General features: G+C 35.9%; 1 protein-coding gene across 1 annotated transcript; it reads left to right on the forward strand.

Annotated features, from left to right (window-relative positions):
• Positions 1-9,630: 9,630 nt before the first annotated feature.
• LOC149189457 (exocyst complex component EXO70A1-like) lies at positions 9,631-18,988 on the forward strand. Its single transcript, XM_089410243.1, has 4 exons — positions 9,631-10,369; positions 10,459-10,684; positions 18,243-18,341; positions 18,787-18,988. The coding sequence occupies exons 1-4, from the start codon at positions 9,631-9,633 to the stop codon at positions 18,986-18,988; spliced, it is 1,266 nt and encodes a 421-aa protein (XP_089266369.1).
• The last annotated feature ends 216 nt before the right edge of the window (positions 18,989-19,204 follow it).

Below are 19,204 nucleotides of genomic sequence, written 5' to 3' on the forward strand. Positions count from 1 at the left end.
AGCTCTTCCTACTCCTGACAGTCAATAAGTCTGTCGCAGTTCGGTATCTTGGGCATCAAGACTGCGTTCCAGCCTCAAGTCTCATACCATTTCGATTGTAATTCACAGTTTTCCCACTGGTTACTTGTGTCCAGCTCAAGGAAAATCTAGGCAGCATAATTCTTGATTCTTTTTCCAACCCCCTCAATGTTCTCCCTCCTTTTCTTTTTGAGGGAACATATGAGCAACTGTTTGTAACTGTATCAGGAGTTATTAACTGTTTCTTTCCGTTCTTTGACAAACTGTTTAAATTCTTAATTAATAAGTAACAAAATATGTTCTGGCTTCTCAGCCTCAGTTCTTTAACAGTCTATGTTAAATAAAGTAAAAGATTGAAGTAATAAGTAAAACTTTGTAACAAAGTAAATGTCCGTGCAGCATAGGGTGTTACATATCTCATGATAAGTTTTACATTGCCAAGATTAAGAAAATCATAAAAATTAACTAAATTATAACTTTATTATTATTATTATTATTTAAAAAATGAATATGTGAGTTAAACATATATACATTTCAAAAGATATATGTCAAGGCTCTTCACCATGGAAATTTATTTCCACTTATCATGGAGATTCTTAACTTGAAAATATGTTTTGCTACAATACCATGACCTGGTATAATGACTTAGTAATACCACATGTCAAAACTACCATAACTTATTCATACAACATTTTTTTGTTTAATCAATTTATTAAAAAGACAAAAAAAGACATAACTACTTTTGAAACAAATCTCAGCATTTAATTTATGATTACCACCATAAATATTTAAAAATGTTAATTCCCTACCATCTACAATTAAATTAAAATTAAAATCATATTCTAAAATATCCACACCTATCAATATACTTATTATAAAACTATAATTTAATTGAAATTAAATTTAAAAAAATATTCAAAACTAATTAGAAAAATTATTTTAAAAAACTAAAAAATATACAATACCAATATTGATTTTTAAGTTGTTTTAATATTTTTCAAGATTGTAAACTAATCCCAAAAATATAAATAGAAGTACACTCAATTATAAAACTATAATTTAATTAAAACTAAATTAAAAAAATATTCAAAACTAATTAGAAAAATTATTTAAAAAAAAAAATATACCATACATTTTAAGTTGTTTTAATATTTTTTAAAATTGTAAATTAATCTCAAAAAAATAAAAATAAAAAGTAAAAATACACTCAATTATAAAACTATAATTTAATTAAAATTAAATTAAAAAAGAATTCAAAACTAATTAGAAAAATTATTTAATAAACAAAAAATATACCATACCAATATTGATTTTTAAATTGTTTTAATATTTTTCAAAATTGTAAATTAATCCCCAAAAAAAGAAAAAAAAGTACACTCAACCTTCACTAGTGTGTCAACTTCACTATCAAAAAAACGTTGCGAGTATATATTTGCATATGCCCCCAACCAAATAATAATGACAATGTAAATACAATTAAAAAAAAGGTAAATGGTTGAAACTTTTTCGTCTTTAAAAAACTAATCATGAAACGTTTAGAGTTCCCTTTGCCAAGCAAAGACTCGGCACTTCGGAAAACGATGTCGATTTTTGCTTTGTAAAGCAGACTCAGCGCTTATGTGAGCAGCATGGATTGCATAGATAATTTCGATATTTTGTTATTTTGTCAAGGAGTGTTGGTTGTGTGGTGGGAATGATCTGTTGTCCGAGTCTTAGTGATGTCTTGCATGGCTTACTCAAGCCTATCTTTTCTCACATGAGTACATGTGTATATTTTAATGTAACATCTTGTAAAAGTGAAAGAACAAGTGTCAATAGTAGAATGTAACAATCATGTAGTAGTTGAAGAGTCATGAGGTTAGGTGAAGAGTCACAAAGGGGAATTTCAAGGGTCACTCCACCCTTTTCTATTTAAAGAACCTCATAAATAATTGTAAAGGCTTTTGGGAGCCAAACTTCCTATAGGTGTATCTTAGAGAACGCTTGGAGTGCATTGTAATGAGCCTTGGCTTATCCACAGTGAAAAACTAGTATATCTCTTTGGACGAGCAGGCAGTAGTGACTGTAACGTTCCGCTGTCGGAAATAGTGGTTGGTCATGGTTGCATTGTATTATTGGATGTTTCACTCTTAATATAACAGAGCCAACACGTTTCATGCATATGTTGTTATTGTATTTCCGCTACCTTGGTTACTCTAATAATATATGTAGTTATTTGCTTACGCATGTATGTATGGACTCTTTCTATAAATGTATGTATGAATGTTACTGAGATGTGATGTTGGTTTAACCATCACTTTGGATCATTTGTTTCCTTGCCTTCCAACTTGTGATGTATCTTTGCTCATGTGTTCCCTTTAAAGCTGCGTGTTTCCACAGGTTTCTAAGGGGCACAATCATTCCCCTTTCTGTGTGTTAGAACCCTTCATGCACCTTCCTTGGCTTGCTGTGTAGGTCACACCCTTACTGCCAACAAGGACATCCTTCTTGCCTCTGCGCGCAACCGCGATCAAGGCAATACCGTACGATCCGCTGTTGGGACTCCTACACCAAACAGTCTAAGGTCTAGCTGGGACTTCTTACCGGGGAGATCCCCTTACATGTTGGCAGGTCCAACACCGTCAACATAATAATAAATTTAAAAAAAATGTATATTTATATTTATGTAAATAAAATTACCGACTTAATCACTCTCAAGTTAAATGTGAATTAGTTATCTCATTCTACCATATAAGGAAATATAGGAAAGCACCTCATCTTTTACTTTTTTGATTTCGTTAAAATAAACCTATTCAAAATTATTTTGCAAAATTCCCAATAGGTTTAGTTATGCATGCTTGATTGCTAAATTTTAGCAATCTAGTTCAATTATTTTTGTATTCATTTAATTGGCCCGTAATTATTGATAGAGTCAGTTGAAGGTCAATTATGCAATGGGACAACAGTCTAACTCAAAGATTTGTCATTTAACTGATCAATCGACCCAAAATAGCTAATAACACATATTTGTTTAAATTTGGAATTAAATAGTGGATCTAGAATTTCAAAATAACCAAAAAAAATCAATTCTAGTGATTTCTGTGTAATCATTTTTTTTCCAATCTTAATGAAATATGTGTTTATTGCATGCAAGCAATTCAAATTCCTCAGCTGAAGTGGGATGACAAGGCAGTGTAACATCAGTTGTGGACTAGTTTTGAGTGTACAGGTGTTGCATGAGTCAGGAGATCAATCCTTGGAAATTTCACAAGGAAATAGGAGGAAATTCTTATATTTTATGGGCTAATTTCCTCAAAAACAACGAAAGGAAATATGAAGCTGAAGGATAAAATAAGTGGCTATGTGTTGGCTAGATTTTCCCATTCAACAGGGAGAACAATTATTCTTTTGCAGGTTGTGCTCAAAGATGGAGCAAGAAATTGTAATAGTTTCTCTATTCAATTGATTAATGAAAAGAGACTTGAGGGATTTCCCAGTTGGGTTCCCCTAGAAATTATTGTTTACTTGTGGTTTGTCTTATTGCATGTCTATACATATTGTTCTAAATTGTTATTTACATTCTGCATATTAGTAGGGTAGAATTGTCTCCCTTATTTTTCATTTTGAAATCTTGAGTAGTTGCAATTTCTATCAAATTTATAAATGGTATAAGAGCTCTGAAATCACATTAGAACAAGTATTCTAAACTTGTATCTCAGGAATTTCGAATTTGTGCTTTAGTACAACATTTTTTCTTCAGGATCAGGAGAATGTCTTTCAACGGACTGAGATTGGAGTATGCCTTGGAGGGTAGCTCAAATTTCATAGCCTGAAAGGATCGAATGGAAGTAGTTCGTGATGATAATGGTGTGTTAGAATATGTTAAAACTGACATTGCAAAACCCCAACAATCTAATGCACAAGATTTAGCCCAATGGAAGAAGGATAATGTAAAGGCTAGGAGAATTCTTCTAGAAGGTGTGAGAGACAATGGGGCCTCAAATATCCATGGAAAAGAGACACCATTTTCTATGTGGAAGACATTGACTGAGCTATTCGAAACTAGCAGTGACAATAGACAATTGGCCTTGAAAGATAAACTTTAAAATATTACATTGTAGAAGAATGAAATTATTCCACAATATCTCTACAAGTTTACACAAGTTTGAGATGAGCTTGGAGGGGTTGAGGTGAATGTTGCAGAAGATGACCTGGTGAGCCTTGCTCTTCAAGGCCTTCCAAAATCCTAGTATAGTTATTAGGAATTTGTGAATGGAAGGGGAAAATTACCAAATTGGGAAAGGTTGTGGTCTGATTTGGTTCAAGAGGAGTTCTAGAGAAATAAAAGGGATGGAGCATCATCCAAATCTGAGGATGAAGATAATTTTTCATTTGTTGGAAAGGGGAAGAAGGGAAAATGAAAGAAGACCCAAATCAATCTTGAATCTAGCTAAAATAATGCCAAGAAGAAAGACTTAAGAAAGATAAAATGCTTCCACTACCACGAATACAGGCACTATGCAACAAAATGTTTGCACAAGAAGTATACCAAGAGGCCTTGAATAAGAGCAATAGGTGAAGCACTGGCTTCACAATTTGAATTAAACTTCACCATGATAGCATGCATGGCCAACACTATTATGGGGAGTGTATGGTACCTTGGTTTCGATTCCTTGTTTCATATGAATGGGTACAATGAGTTTTTCAGTAGCATGGAGGAGAAGGATCTCCATATGAATATCAAAATGGGGGATGATGGGAGGTACAATGCCATAGGAACTTGGATTGTCACCTTTGAGAGGGAGAAATCCTCTCCTCTTCGCCTCAAAGATGTTATGTTTGTACCTGGGTTGAAGAAGAACCTGATCTCTATATTACTATTTGAGGATAGAGGTTATGATGTTATTTTCAGTAAAGGAAAATCCTTTCTGAGACACATAGCTACTGGGAAAGTGAAGCAGATATGGGTTAGAGTGAAGAACCTATACAAACTTGAGGTGGGAGATTGAAATGCATTGAGAAGTAAGGCTGAAAAGTGTAGATTCGAGATGTTGGAGAACTTTGGCACATGAGAGAGAATAGACAGATAACCAAATTTTTATAGTTGTACAAGTTCCTCTGGGATTTCACCCTGCTTATCGAAGAAGCCAAAAACGATTTCATGCAGAAACTAACCTATGGGTGCAAAAGAAAACAAGAAAAGAAAAGAATCAAGAAAAAAGCAAAACAAAGTAATAACATCATGAACAAGAAAGAAAATCACTACTCCTATTCTTAACCTAAGAAAAAAGTAGGTTAATCTCACATAAAGTGATATTTTCAATGCAGCCACCGACACATTGGTAGGCCTACGGAGGCAAGGAGATACATGTCAAGAAAAATATTCAAGTAACACACAAAACAAGAAAGATAAAATAGTGTAAACCAAAATGTTTAAATATTGAATGAAGGCACAAAAAAATAAGAACAAAAAGTGTAAGGGAGACATTCCACGGTTATGTCATGGTGTCCTGACACACTGTGAGCCAAAAACTTACACGCGTAAAATTTCGAACTGTGAAGTCGAGAAAACATAAAGAAAGAAATAAACTTTTTCTTCATCGTGGTGCTCACCAAATAGCACCACCCCACCCTCCCCCCCCCCCCCCCCCGTCCCCCCCCAAATATTGAGCGATAGGATTGTGAAAAATGGATGGAGGATGTGAAAATTGTAAAACAGAAGGATCTTCAATATGTGCGATGAAGTGACGAGGAGCCTCAATAGATTCAACATTCTTCTAATCAGACATGGAGCTGACCTCAAGGCTACGAGAACCTGACATAACAATCAGCTCAGGCTTATGTGTCTTGACAACTTGAGGAAGTTCCACCTGATCGGAGCATAGATCATTAAAGATAGGTGGCATTGAAAAATTGATAGTGGAAGAATCAACATCGTGACCTGCTAAATCAATGAACAGGTCGCGACAACCACGATCAGAAAATTCAAGATCACCAATGGGGGCATCCTCGTGATCTGATGAACTGTATAGAGGGGAGGATGAAAAATGATAAATTTCACCCCTTATGTTTCTAGAAAGGCATGACGAGGAATTGGGAAGATCCATGATAACAAATTAAACCTCTCTGCATTTAGATGAAAAGATAACATTCCACGAATTTCGTGAATGATTGGAAGTATTAATATGATAAAAAATTAAACTCTCACATGATTCAACAGGAATGACAGAATCGTTGACAGTGTGAGGATAGTCGGAAGATCTATGAAAGGAATAGGTTCACCCTTCATCGCAGATTCTTATTCGACTCTTGACTTCCAGACATACTCATTGAAAATGATATCACAATTTGGCTGCTCAACAACAAGTTCATCCAAAAATTGATCCTCATGAACATCAAAGGAAATATTTGAAACAGATGAACACAAAAACCTGCAATTTGGAGGATTGGAGGGAGCGAAGGGTGGAAAATAAGGGGAAAAAATTTCATCACACACATTGGGCTTGTAGTCCAAAACTGTGCAAGGGTCCTGACCATGTGATATGGGAAGAGAAGGTGACAGTTCAACAAATAGATTTTGAATTTGTCCCACCTCAACCCATGGCACTAGAGTTTTTTGATGAGAAGAAGATGGGGGGTTATTTGGAACAACAACCTTGTTTGTCAGAGATTTGGAAGCTCTAGCCCCGTGCTAAGCTGGGAGTGACTTGAAATATTATAAGTATTGAGAAGTTAATGAAATGCAAACAAGATGTAGAAATGTTCTGGTTAAGATATACCAATCAACTTTATTTTCTAGAATTTCATAACAAATATGTACAAAATGATTGTGAAAATGGCATAACGATTCATCATGTAATTTTCGCAATTCTAATTTTTTTTGGCACAGATGTTCGTGAGCATATTTGCCAAAATCATGGGAAAATTTTGTGACAAAGTGTTTGAAAGAGTGAATGAAGGCATTATTCAATGTGTAACACTATTTCCTTACGTGCCCTTCGAACGTGAGAATGAACAACCTACAGGCAACATCCTCATCAAAGATGTTGTGCTCTGTGAAAAATTGAAGAAAACACTTAGTATGCTCAAGCAAGGTTGTTTCACCCTCGCCATTAAAATTAATATGTGACAAGTCATCAATGATATTCGCTGACACCTGTAGTTTTGTGTCTCTGGAAAACCATGTCGGGGGTTTTATTGTGGAAGAAGTTATGAAATGGGTGCAGAAATTCAAAAAAGACTTCAGGGGATCAGCTTGTCATCTAGCCCTCATTCTAGCACCAAAAATGTTGACAGTACTGGACTCACCAAAATTCAGGGGATCTCCCCGGTAATAAGTACCTACTAGACCTCAGACCATTTGGAGTAGGAGTCCCAGCAGTGGGTGGTAATGTAATTCCTTGACCACGATAGCACGCAGAGATAAGTATGATAATTTTGGGCTGAAGCAAGTATGTGACCTTGCAACAAGTCAAGTGAGATGCATGGGGGTTCTAACAGACATAGGTGAAAAGGAAGTGTGCCCCTTATAATCATATAATAGTACACAACTCAAAAGGAACACAGGAGCGGGATTACATCACAATCTAAAATGTGGAATAGTCCACAAATTAAAGTGACGGGTTAATCCAAAAACACGCATTCAACCAGATTCATACAATTTCATACAAAATAGTTCATAAGGAAATGCATAAGTTAAACAACATACATTGCTAAAGCAACCAGAATAGTCCAACTACAATAAAAACATATTCTTGAAAGTGTGTTGGCTCTGTTATTTTTATTATAGGTGGAATTTCCCTGCATACATACACCATTGACGACCACTATCCCCAATAGTGGAACATTACATTCAATAACACTTGCTCCTCCAAAGAAGTATACTAGCTCTACATTGTGGAGAAGCAAAGGCTCATCACAATACTCCAAATCCTTCTCTAACCTTAAGCCTAGCCAAAAGCTTGGCTCTCAAAATCCCCTTTCTATGAGTTATGAGGTTATATTTATAAGAAAGGGTGGGGTGACCCTTGACATTCCCCTTTGTGAGTCTTTAACTACCCTTGTGACTCTTGAACTTCTTTAGAAATAACTAATTACATAATATGATGACCTTTCATATTCCACTAATGACACTTGGAATTTCACTTACAACATATTTACAAATAATATTACATTTGCCACATGTACCCATGTGAGAAAAAATAAGCTAGAGACAACCTATATGAGGGTTTGTATTGTTCTTTAAATAGTCCGAGACGGGACGGCTCTATGAACTGGTTTGACTCTGGCTGTAAGGGTTTAAATCTGATTTTGATATTTTCCATTCTAACATAAAGTTATAATTCAAGAAAATTCCATACATGAATTTTATTACCTTGTTTGGTTGGTTCTAGCACTATTCTATTCATTATGAGTAACATTGTTCACAGCTTGAATGATTTGGAAATTAGATAGGAGCGTGGGCGGTTGGCTCTTGGTTTTTCCTATGGAAATCGACTGAGAGCCACAAAGAACCCTCACGATTCAGTTATTTTTTTTGTACATTTAAAGATAAGACTGGTTTTATTTGGTTGTGCAATGGTTTGTGATATGGTTTGATTTTTCATAATAGCAAGTAAATGTTGTTTGACTCAGCAACCACCATTCGACTAGGGAGCGAAAGGTACTTTATTCACGCAAAACCAAACTTAGAATTCGACAACTTCCAACCATCCATGTGTTTATTTATCCCTAAACTCCTTCAAATACCGCACCCCACTCACGTTTCCACTCATTCTCACTCTCTCATATTTCATTCATGATGCTCTGGAGCTTCAATTCTCATTAATCATTCTGTTGTTCATACGCAGACTCTCTCTCTCTTAAAACAATAGGGATTATTCAGATTTTCTGGGCTGTAAGATTATTTCGTACTCACGAATTCCGAAGAATTTGGGAAATATCTTGATATCATATAATCGTTATATACACACGTCCATAGAGATACAGGAAGCAGTGGGAGGAGGAGAAGACAGAGCAGTGGCCACTGCACATCATATCGAAAAATCTCCAGCCACCTCTGAGAACATGAGGAGAGACATGCTCACAATCAGTACCTTTGACAACCGCCTTTCCGGACCGAGCAATCAAAATCCCGGCAATCCCAAGGGAAAATCGACTGATTTGGAGACCAATTTGGCTTTGGCCGACAAAGTAATCTCATCCTGGGACTCCAACTCATTGAACCCCTCACTGTTCCAGAAAAACCCAAAAGAAACCAACAAGTATCTCGATGTTGTGGACGGCCTACGTGGCGTCATGGAAATTTTGAACGCCACTCAAGGCAGATCGGATAAGTTGGTGCATGCGCACCGCCTCATGGAAATGTCGATGGGGCGCCTTGAGAAGGAGTTTCACCGAATTATATCGACCAACGTCGAGCCGACCATGGCGTATGAGGACTGCAACTCGAGAAAGGGTTTGTCGGACGACGGTTTGACATACGAAGATGAAAGCAGCAGCAGCCGTCGGACCTGTAATTCTAACGCCAACGAGATCTGCAAAATTGACTTGATATCGGTCGAAACTGTGCTGCAACTCCGCAACATAGCGAAGCGCATGGCTGCCAACGGGTACGAGAGTGAGTGCGTATGAATGTACGGGCTCACCAGAAGGCCTATAATCGAAGGGTGTCTGAACAGAATTGGAGTCGAGCGGCTCAGTACCAGGGATGTGCAGAAGATGCAGTGGGGAATTCTGGACGTCAAGATCAGGAAGTGGATACGCGCCGTGAGAATTGCGGTGAGGATTATGTTCGCCAGCGAGAAACGGCTCTCCGACGAGATATTTGCCGGGTTTAGCGACATCGGCAATTTCTGTTTTTACGGGGTCGTCAAGGGGCCGACGACGAAGTTTCTAGAGTTTGGTGAATCCGTGGCCATGAGCAAAAGGTCGAGTGAAAGGCTCTTTAGGGTGCTTGACATGTACGAGACTCTGCGAGACCTAAAGCCCCACATCGACACCGTTTTTTACCACGACTCATGTGCCAGCATGCGGACGCAAGCATCTACGACCCTTGTTCTGCTCGGTAATTCGGCACGGGGGATTTTGAGGGAGTTCGAGAATGCAATCGAGGAAGATAATTCAAAGAGTTCGGTGCCGGGAGGTACGATTCATCCGCTTACGAGGTATGTTATGAATTATCTGATTTTTCTGTCCGATTACAAGGAGACTCTCACCAACATAACAGCCAATGATCCCACTGATATCTCCAAGGGCCTGCCCAATAGCGTCATGGTCTTGTTTGGCGAATTGGATGGGCATGGTGATGAACTGGGGAGCCTAGCCTCTGCTCTCTCAGTGAGACTGGGATGGATTATTACGAGTCTGCAATGTAAGTTAGATGCGAAATCTAACCTCTACCAAGATGTTTCCCTGTCATCTCTGTTTCTCACGAACAATATTCATTACATTGTTAAGAAGGTCAAGGGTTCGAAGCTCATAGCACTGCTTGGTTATGGCTGATCAGTGGGGTGTCACAGCAGTCCTTGGAGAATAGATTCAAGGGTTTCAATTTCGCAATTGAGGAGGTCCTTAGGAAACATTCTGGTTGGATGGTCCTGGATTTGGAGCTTCAAGAGGAGCTTAGGATTTCAATTGCAGAGAAGATGATACTGGCTTATCGGTCCTTCTTGGTCAGACTGAGAACGTATTTAACACGGGGGAGCCACTCTAACATGTATATTGACCACACTCCTGAATAGCGGGAAACGCATCTCTTGGATCTGTTTCCCAACAATACATCATCCTACGTTCAAGGAGATCCGAGATAAGTTCAAGGACATCCGACAAGGAAGGGAACTCTTACTGTGGAAAAAAATATCTCAAGTCAAAGATAGCTTGCAATTACAAGTATCATATTGAGGATTAAGATCTTTCAGCCCCGACTATATGTACCTTTAAGTTTGAACATTCTTTGATGATTGTGATTAATTGTCATGTGAGACTATACATAACGGATCTTCCTAATGTCTATTTTCAGTGAACCTATATTACCAAGGAAACTAAGTACTGGTTCAGCCAACATGTATTTACTCGAATTACTTGTTTCTATGTGTTTTCACTTTCTGGTTTGATTGAAAGTTTTGTTACCGTATTGAAATCCAAATAGTTGAGCTAGAGTTGAGCGAGATTAATGTGTTTAGGATTGTTAGTGTATTTTTGTTAAATTTATAGAGAGCATTTTTACATGTAAACAAATAAAAATAAAAACAAAAACTAGAAAAATCTTGTTGTCAATACATAAACTCAAGTCTCATTCCAATTCTATATTTTCATGGAAATAATGAATACATTATTATATAGCCAATATATTTCTAATTGGATTATCAATTACCTGACTAACTTCTGATTTTAATCTACTGCCCCTAATAATTTATTGAATAATGGCTTTGAATACTCACTACATCTATTATTTTGTTGCCCTAATTATGATAACTCACGAACACAAAATATGTTGACGAATTTTTCATCAATTACCTAACATAATTAAGCATTATCCTCAAGAGCCCCCCTTAATGCTTAATGAGGTGATTCGGAGCATATCCCTCATGTATTGAAACTTCTTTGGTGAATATATCTGCAGGTTGATCATTTGTTGTACAAAATTTTATTTCATTTTCTCCTTCTAACATAATGAAGCATTATCCTCAAGAGTCCCCCTTAATGCTTAATGAGGTGATTCCGAGCATATCCCTCATGTATTGAAACTTCTTTGGTGAATATATTTGCACGTTGATCATTTGTTGTACAAAAATTTCTTTCAATTTCTCCTTTTGCCACATAGTCTCTTATGAAATTGTAGTTGGTATCAATGTGTTTGGTGCGATTATGAAACACAAGATTTTTAGTTATGGCAATGGTAGACAAGTTATCACAGTAAATAGTTTTGCCATGTTTTTGTTCTTGTTTCATATCTAATAAGTCTTTCTTCAGCCAAATTACTTAACATGTTATCATTGTTGCCGCAATATACTTTTCCTATGTAGAAAACAATGAAATAGTTGGTTGTTTCTTTGAACACCATGATACTACACCTGACCCAATGCTAAAGACATAACCTGAAGTGTTATTTCTATCATTAAGAAATCTAGCCCAATCACTATCTCTATAACCAACCAACCCAAAATTATTTGATGAAGTATAGAGAATGCCATAATTGTTTGCTCCACAAAGAACTCAAAATTCTTTTTCCTGCTCCTAAATGAATCTCACTTGGCCTTTGCATGAATCTGGAAATCAAACCTACTGCATGCATAATATCAGGCCTAGTGGTAATATGATACAAAATTATTCCTACCAAACTCCTATAAGATCTAGCATCTACCATTTCAACTCCATCTTCTACAGAAAAAAATTTCATTTGTATTCATGAGTGTGCTCATGGTTTTATAGTTTCCCATTTTCCATTTGTGAAGAAGATTCGAAACATACTTTTCTTATGAAATAAAATTCCATCATTCATTTGTGTCACTTCTATGCCAAGAAAATAATGCAGCAAATCCAAATTAGTGATTTCAAATTCAGACGTTATAGCTTGTCTGAACTCTTCCACTAACAAATCACTTGAAGATATGTATATCAAGTCATCTAGATATAACAAAACAATTAGTATATCATGACCATTTTACTTTATAATAATGTGGGTTCATTTTCACTCCTTTTAAATCCCTTTTTCAAAAGATAAGTGTCAATTCTACTATACCATGCTCTTAGATATTGTTAAGCCCATAAAGATACTTTTTCAGTTTGTAGACTCTGTGTTCATTAACTGCTTCTTCATATCCTTGGGGCTGTCGGACATATACATCTTCTTTCAAATCAACATTTAGAAAGGTTGATTTCACATCAAATTGATAAAATAACCATTTATATTGTGTTGTCAATCCCAAAACAATTTTGATTGTATCAAATCTTGCAACAAGAGCATATGTTTCATTGTAGTCAATACCTGGTTGTTGAGCATATCCCTTTTCCACTAACTTTGTTTTGTGCTTTTGTAATGAACCATCAGCTACATACTTTGTTTTATACAACCATTTCACCCCAATAACTTCTTTTTCAGTAGGAGGGTCCACAACCTCCCATGTTTCATTCCTTTTAATCGTTCTCATCTCTTCATCCATTTCTTTGCACCAAACTGACTCTTTTACGACATCTTCAAAACATCTTGGCTCTGCTTCAATCTGAGACATCAAAGAAAAATTAGTATACCCATAAATTTCATTTAAGGATTTTGTCTTTCTTGGAGGAGGACTTGGAATTGAAGCATGACTTGAAGTTGTAGAAGATGATGAAGTGGATGTGGCCTATGAAGTATTTTTATTTCTGAATGAATTTGCAAAAGCAAAAAGATTCATCTTCTTGTACAATAATACTGGGAGTTTGTTGTTACACATTTTGATTCCACTGCCATTCTTCTTTCTCATCAAAGAACACATCACGACTAATCTTTAGTTTTTTAGTTTGTGGATTGTACAATATATAACCTTTGGTCTCCTCACAATAGCCAATAAAAATGCATTTCACACTTTTATCATCAAATTTTCTTCTCTTTTTCAGTAGGAACATGAGCATAAGAAGTGCAACCAAATATTCTTAAATGAGAAACATTAGGTTTTCTTCCACACCATACCTAATAAGGGGTAATATTTTGCACACTTCTTCTTGGTCATATATTAATAAAAGAAAGAGATGTAGCTACAACTTCAACCCAAAAAATGTTTGAAAGTTTTTAACCTTTTAGCATGCTCCTAGCCATCTCAACAATTGTTTTATTCTTACGTTCAGCAATGCCATTCTGCTGGGGAGTATAACTGGTTGTCAATTTCCTTTGAATGCCATTCATTTTACAATAAGAATCAAACTTATTAAAAGTGACTTCTCCCCCTCTATCGGTGCGTAATAATTTTAGAGAATAACCACTTCTCTTTTCCACAACAACTTTAAATTGTTGAACTATGACAAATGCATCATATTTTTCCTTAACTAGATATACCCATGTTCTTCTACTAAGATCATCCACAAAAATAATCAAATACTAATTTTTGTTGAGAGACAAAGTTTGCATAGGACCACATATATTTGCATGCACTAGCTCCAATGGTTTACTTTCTCTCCATGATTTCCCTACTAGAAATGAATCTCTATGTTGCTTACCAAGAATACACACTTCACACACTTTATCAATAAAACTAATAAGGGGTAACCCTTTGGCCATTTTCTTGTTATATAGCAATTTCATGCCTTTCATATTCAAATGTCCATACCTCATGTGCCATAGCCAGGAACTATCATCATAAGCAACATTTAATGTTGTAGTTGTTTCACAAGGGAGAGTGAAAGCATAAATTCTATTTTGTAGCATATTAGTCTTGGCAATAATTTTACTATGATCATATTTATCATAGGTTATGCATTGTTTGTTCTTAAAAATAATTAAATATCACTTTTCAAGGAGCTTCCCCAAGCTCAACAAATTATGTGCTAGACCAGGAACATATAAAACATCATTAATGTGTTTTAAAATTTACAAGTTTCTTTGAAAAGATGGGTCGAATAGAAGATAATATCTATGCTAGAAGATATCTTAACAAAGCTAATATGTGCTCTGTACTAGAAATTTTTGAGTCAATTTTGTCCAAACATTTATGGGATCTGAAAAAATCAAATGTTTTAAAAATGATAAAAAATGCAGTTTAAATTGCTAAAATGAAAAATCTCATATAGCTAGTATTTAGACTGCACGTGCATAAAATCCCATGTTTGTAGTTAGACCACTGTTAGACCGCCCTATTAAGAAACAATCTAGATGTTTTCTTGTCCCTTTCGCGAAAGGTATGTAAGATTCCATGTTTCACAGTCCACACTCCAACGAGATAAAAGTTAGAACTTGATTTCTAGTTGTGTGTGTCACCATTTATTCCTAACGAATGGGACTTGCCATGTTTCTGAGACGTTGCCATTTCCAAAAGGATTTCGTTAATGTGGTCGGTCGCCATGTGAGGGGTAAAGATTCTATGCACTAGAAACTCGATGTGTAACAGTTTTGGGGGTTGTCCCTTTCCATTCAAAGAGGACTGTATTTTTCAGACCAGTTTTTGAATATTGTGGGGATTTATTTCCATCAGTATGAAACAAAGCATTTTAATTTATAAAAAGAATATTTTATCACGTCTAAGCTAGGGAGTCACTTTACCTTTCTTATCAGCGGCTTTACAAGCGGCATGGATTTAAAAGGAGAAAAATAACAAATTAAAATTAATTAGAGTTGAATTAAAGTCACATAAGATTATGAATATTAATCATTTTTTTATAACATAAAGCTGTAAATCAAATTAAATTAAAATATTAAAAATTGTTATAGGTATATTAATATTTTAGGGTTTGGAGTATGCCTTAAAATTGTTACTGTTTGGTTGAAAACTTGATTTTATGAGACCAAAGGAATCATGTTAGTGGCTTAAGTGACAAAGGCATCAAACATAAGTGAAAGTTTGCCCCCTTACGATCCCGTATCCCAAATGGCATGATTTTTCTTGAATAAGGGTGATGAATCATAGTGTATTAGCCAATAGTAACCAATAATGATAATAATAATAAATACATTATATAAAAAATGGTGTTAAGAAAATAAAACTTAAAAAAAGGTATAATATATATAAATTATATAAATTGTATAATATATAATTTATATATATATATATATATAAATATATATATAATTGTATAATATATATATATATATATATATATATATATATATATATATATATATATATATATATAGATATATATATATTTGACCAAGTATATTAGGTAAGGTTATAAAAAATTGTATAGGTTTAAAAAAATTATGTTTTTTTAATGCTAATCTTTAGTTTTCGGGGTATAATTTTTTGATAAAGCATATTATGTAAGGATTATAAGGTTTTTGGTTTAGATATCATCTTACTTATGTCTACTTTATGGCGATAGTGTATATATAATGGTTATAGTAGTAGGGCACAAATATGGCTCATATCTTGTGAGGATTATAAGGTTTTTGGTTTACATATCAACTTACTTATGTCCATTTTATGGCAATAGTCTATATAAAATGGTTATACTAGTAGGGTACACATCTGATTCATATTTTGTGAGCCTTGAGATCATCATAGTTGATTTTAGTTGTTCAAAATAAATTTTTATTTCTTTTTTTAAATATAATGTGTATATGGAAATTAAAATGTTATTTTAAATTTTAAATAAAAATATTTCTTTAAACAAATTTATCTAACTCTTTCTTTCTTTTTAGTTTGATCGAGATAGGATTTCAATATTAAGTTTCATGGTTTTACATAATACTTCATAACAAGACAATTAGCAATTAAATTGTTGCAGTGGAATAATTTGCAAAACTATATTTAGTAATTAATTTCCATATTCAATATTATATATTTTTAATATAAATTTTATAAATTTTTTCTACTTGATAAAATTGTGAAATTGTGAAATCGCATATTTTAATTTCTATTTTTAATATTAATTTTATAATTCTTTTTCACTTGACAAAATTGTGAAATCACACCTTAAAATTGATATAAAAACTTTTAATAATTAATTATATTTAAAAATATTAATTATATTTAATAATAATAATATGGTGTAGAGCCTACAACCACCCTCCAAAATTTTGTCTTAGCTTTGTTTTGGAGCCTCCCTACCAACCATACTTAGCAGCATGTCTTGCACTGTCAAGTACATAGGCTTCAGCTGAGTTTCAGTGGCCTACTAGCCTGTGCATGTCAACTTGTTTGTCTCCCACCCGCAGGCTGTCATTCCACACTTAGACAATTCTCTGGCTGAGACGCTCCACGTGAAAATTCTGCAATTCTGGAGCGAAACCAACCTTCCCTCCAGAAATTGCGCAATCCAGCCCAACACTAGGCTTCAGCTGAGAAATTACACAATTCTGGGAGGCAGTGACCTGCTGGCCCTAGAAATTGCGCAATGCCCGAGGGACAACCAGCGTTGCTCAGCCCAGAAACTGCGCAAATTTCATCCCCAGGCTCGCAGGCTGTTGCATGTGCTGTCAGGTTGACCGGTTCCCTCCAAGACTGAGCAATCCTAATTTGCATGCATGGGATGCTTTTCCCGAAAAAGAAAAAGAAAAATCATCCCTAGATTTTAGGGATCCATTTTTAGCAGCAGAGGTTACATGCAAGGATCGTTTTAGAAACCTCCCGCCAAGTGTTTCTTTTTCCTATATTTGTGGCATGCACGTCATAACCTCGATCTTATCAAAACTCATTTGTCGAACGTTGCAGAGCTCATTCCTCACATCGATCTTGCAGCTTTGACATCCCACATCGCATCTAGGAGCCTTCGGCACATTCAACTTAGTTTTTTCTAGGTAAGTCTGTTTTTAATGACTTGTGTTGTGTTTCTGTTGCTTTTGTATTTTGGATTGTGTGAGTTTTGTCTGCTTGGTTTTAATGAATGCTTTCTGTCGTTTTGATGTATGTTAGCTTGTAGAAGCATTGTTTCAGTTTTCCTTTACATCTCACTGTTGTTGCATGCATGACATTGTTTCTGCACTGACGATCGTCGTTGCGGCGACTCACATCACACGCATGCTTACTTACCCATTTTCTGAGTCTTTCACTCATTGTTTGGATGTATGATCATTGACTCTTACTTATACTCAGTCTCGCCATGCATTCAAAACTTCTCATGTTTTCAGTTGTCCGTCGGCAGGCCTGGGCTGCGTTGGCCTAGACCTTGCCTTGCCCAGCCAGCGATGCACATCCCTGAGAATGAAGGCTCTACCTTCCTCCCAGAAAATGTGCAAAACTAGCCATCACTGACCCCCAGGCTGGTTTTGCGCAATTATGGGAGATAGTGCCTAGTTGGCTCCAGAAACTACGCAATGCAGTTTGCTGGATTTGCATGCCCTTGCTCACTGAAACTGTGCACTGCACAGTTTCAATCCTTAGTAAGCCAGGATGGACTGTGCATTGTGCAGTTATAGTAGTTAGTCAGCCTCCTAATAGCCTGAACTATCCCTTGAGCACTACCAGCAGTCAATCTCCCAGCCTCTCGGTGAAAATTGCGCAAACTTCACAGACACTCACACATGTACATTGCATGTTAGTCCTCTATTTTGTTTTGGTTTTCATCTGAAAAATTGATTCCCATGAGTGTTTCTATGTCTCTGGTTATCACAGGTGTTCGTCTGCCTCTCAACAATACATGTACATGGCTTACCAGGGAGCAGAGTCAAAGGACAACATTGAGAGCGCAACTGGAGATGCAGTTGAGCGAGTGTCTATGAGCTTGTTGTTTATTTGGGATAGCATCGGATGTGATCTAACCATGATAATTGGTGGAGAGGCTAAAGCACATGAGATCTCCAAGACCCAAAAATAGTTTGGGCAGATTCTGCCAGGTTTAGGAGTTATTAAAATAATTAATATTTTTAATAGTTCCTAAGTCTAAACTTAGGAAAAATAAAATATTAATGACTATTTAATATAAAACTAGGTTAGAAGGTTCTAAATGACATGGATCAATCCAAATCTAATATTAGTTGTTGATCAGAGATGTAATCTCGGTCGTTGAAGGACCAACATGAAAAGTATAAGAGGAGGCTTGAGGGTCAATTGGAGAACACACTAGAGTGATCAGTCATTCGATTTTCTATAGCGGGGTTTGCTAAGAAAAGTCGAATAAGTGATCAGTTTGTAGGGAGGGGCAATGAGTACTGGAAAGAGAGGCAGAGATAGTGCCAAGAGACCAGTGGAGAAGTAGAGAGAGGCAAGCGTTGAGCCAGAGGGAGCCACACAGAGCTAGAAGGGATTGCGCAGAGGCCAGAACGGCCTGCGTCATCCACGCAGAGGGTAGTAAGAGTGACGCAGAGGGCCGTAGAGGCTTCGCAGTGCCTCAGACACTGACGCAGAGGGTTCTAAGCTGACACTGAGCTTCATAGGTTGTTGGAGAGGGTTTCGTGGGGTAGATTTTCTGAATATCTGCTTCCAAATAGAGAGGTATTACTGCCAAATTATTTTCTTTGTCGGGTGAGCTGGTTTTTCACCCAATTGTACTCAAGGATAAACAACATAATAAAATAACCCTCAGAATTGTTGCACCGATTTTCCCAAGTTGGGTTTTTTCTGGGGATGAGTTGTCC

The sequence above is a fragment of the Pinus tabuliformis genome, chromosome 3_1 (assembly GCF_031772625.1).
Source record: "Pinus tabuliformis cultivar Carrire ecotype Pingquan chromosome 3_1, CPIR1, whole genome shotgun sequence".
Classification (NCBI taxonomy): domain Eukaryota; kingdom Viridiplantae; phylum Streptophyta; class Pinopsida; order Pinales; family Pinaceae; genus Pinus; species Pinus tabuliformis.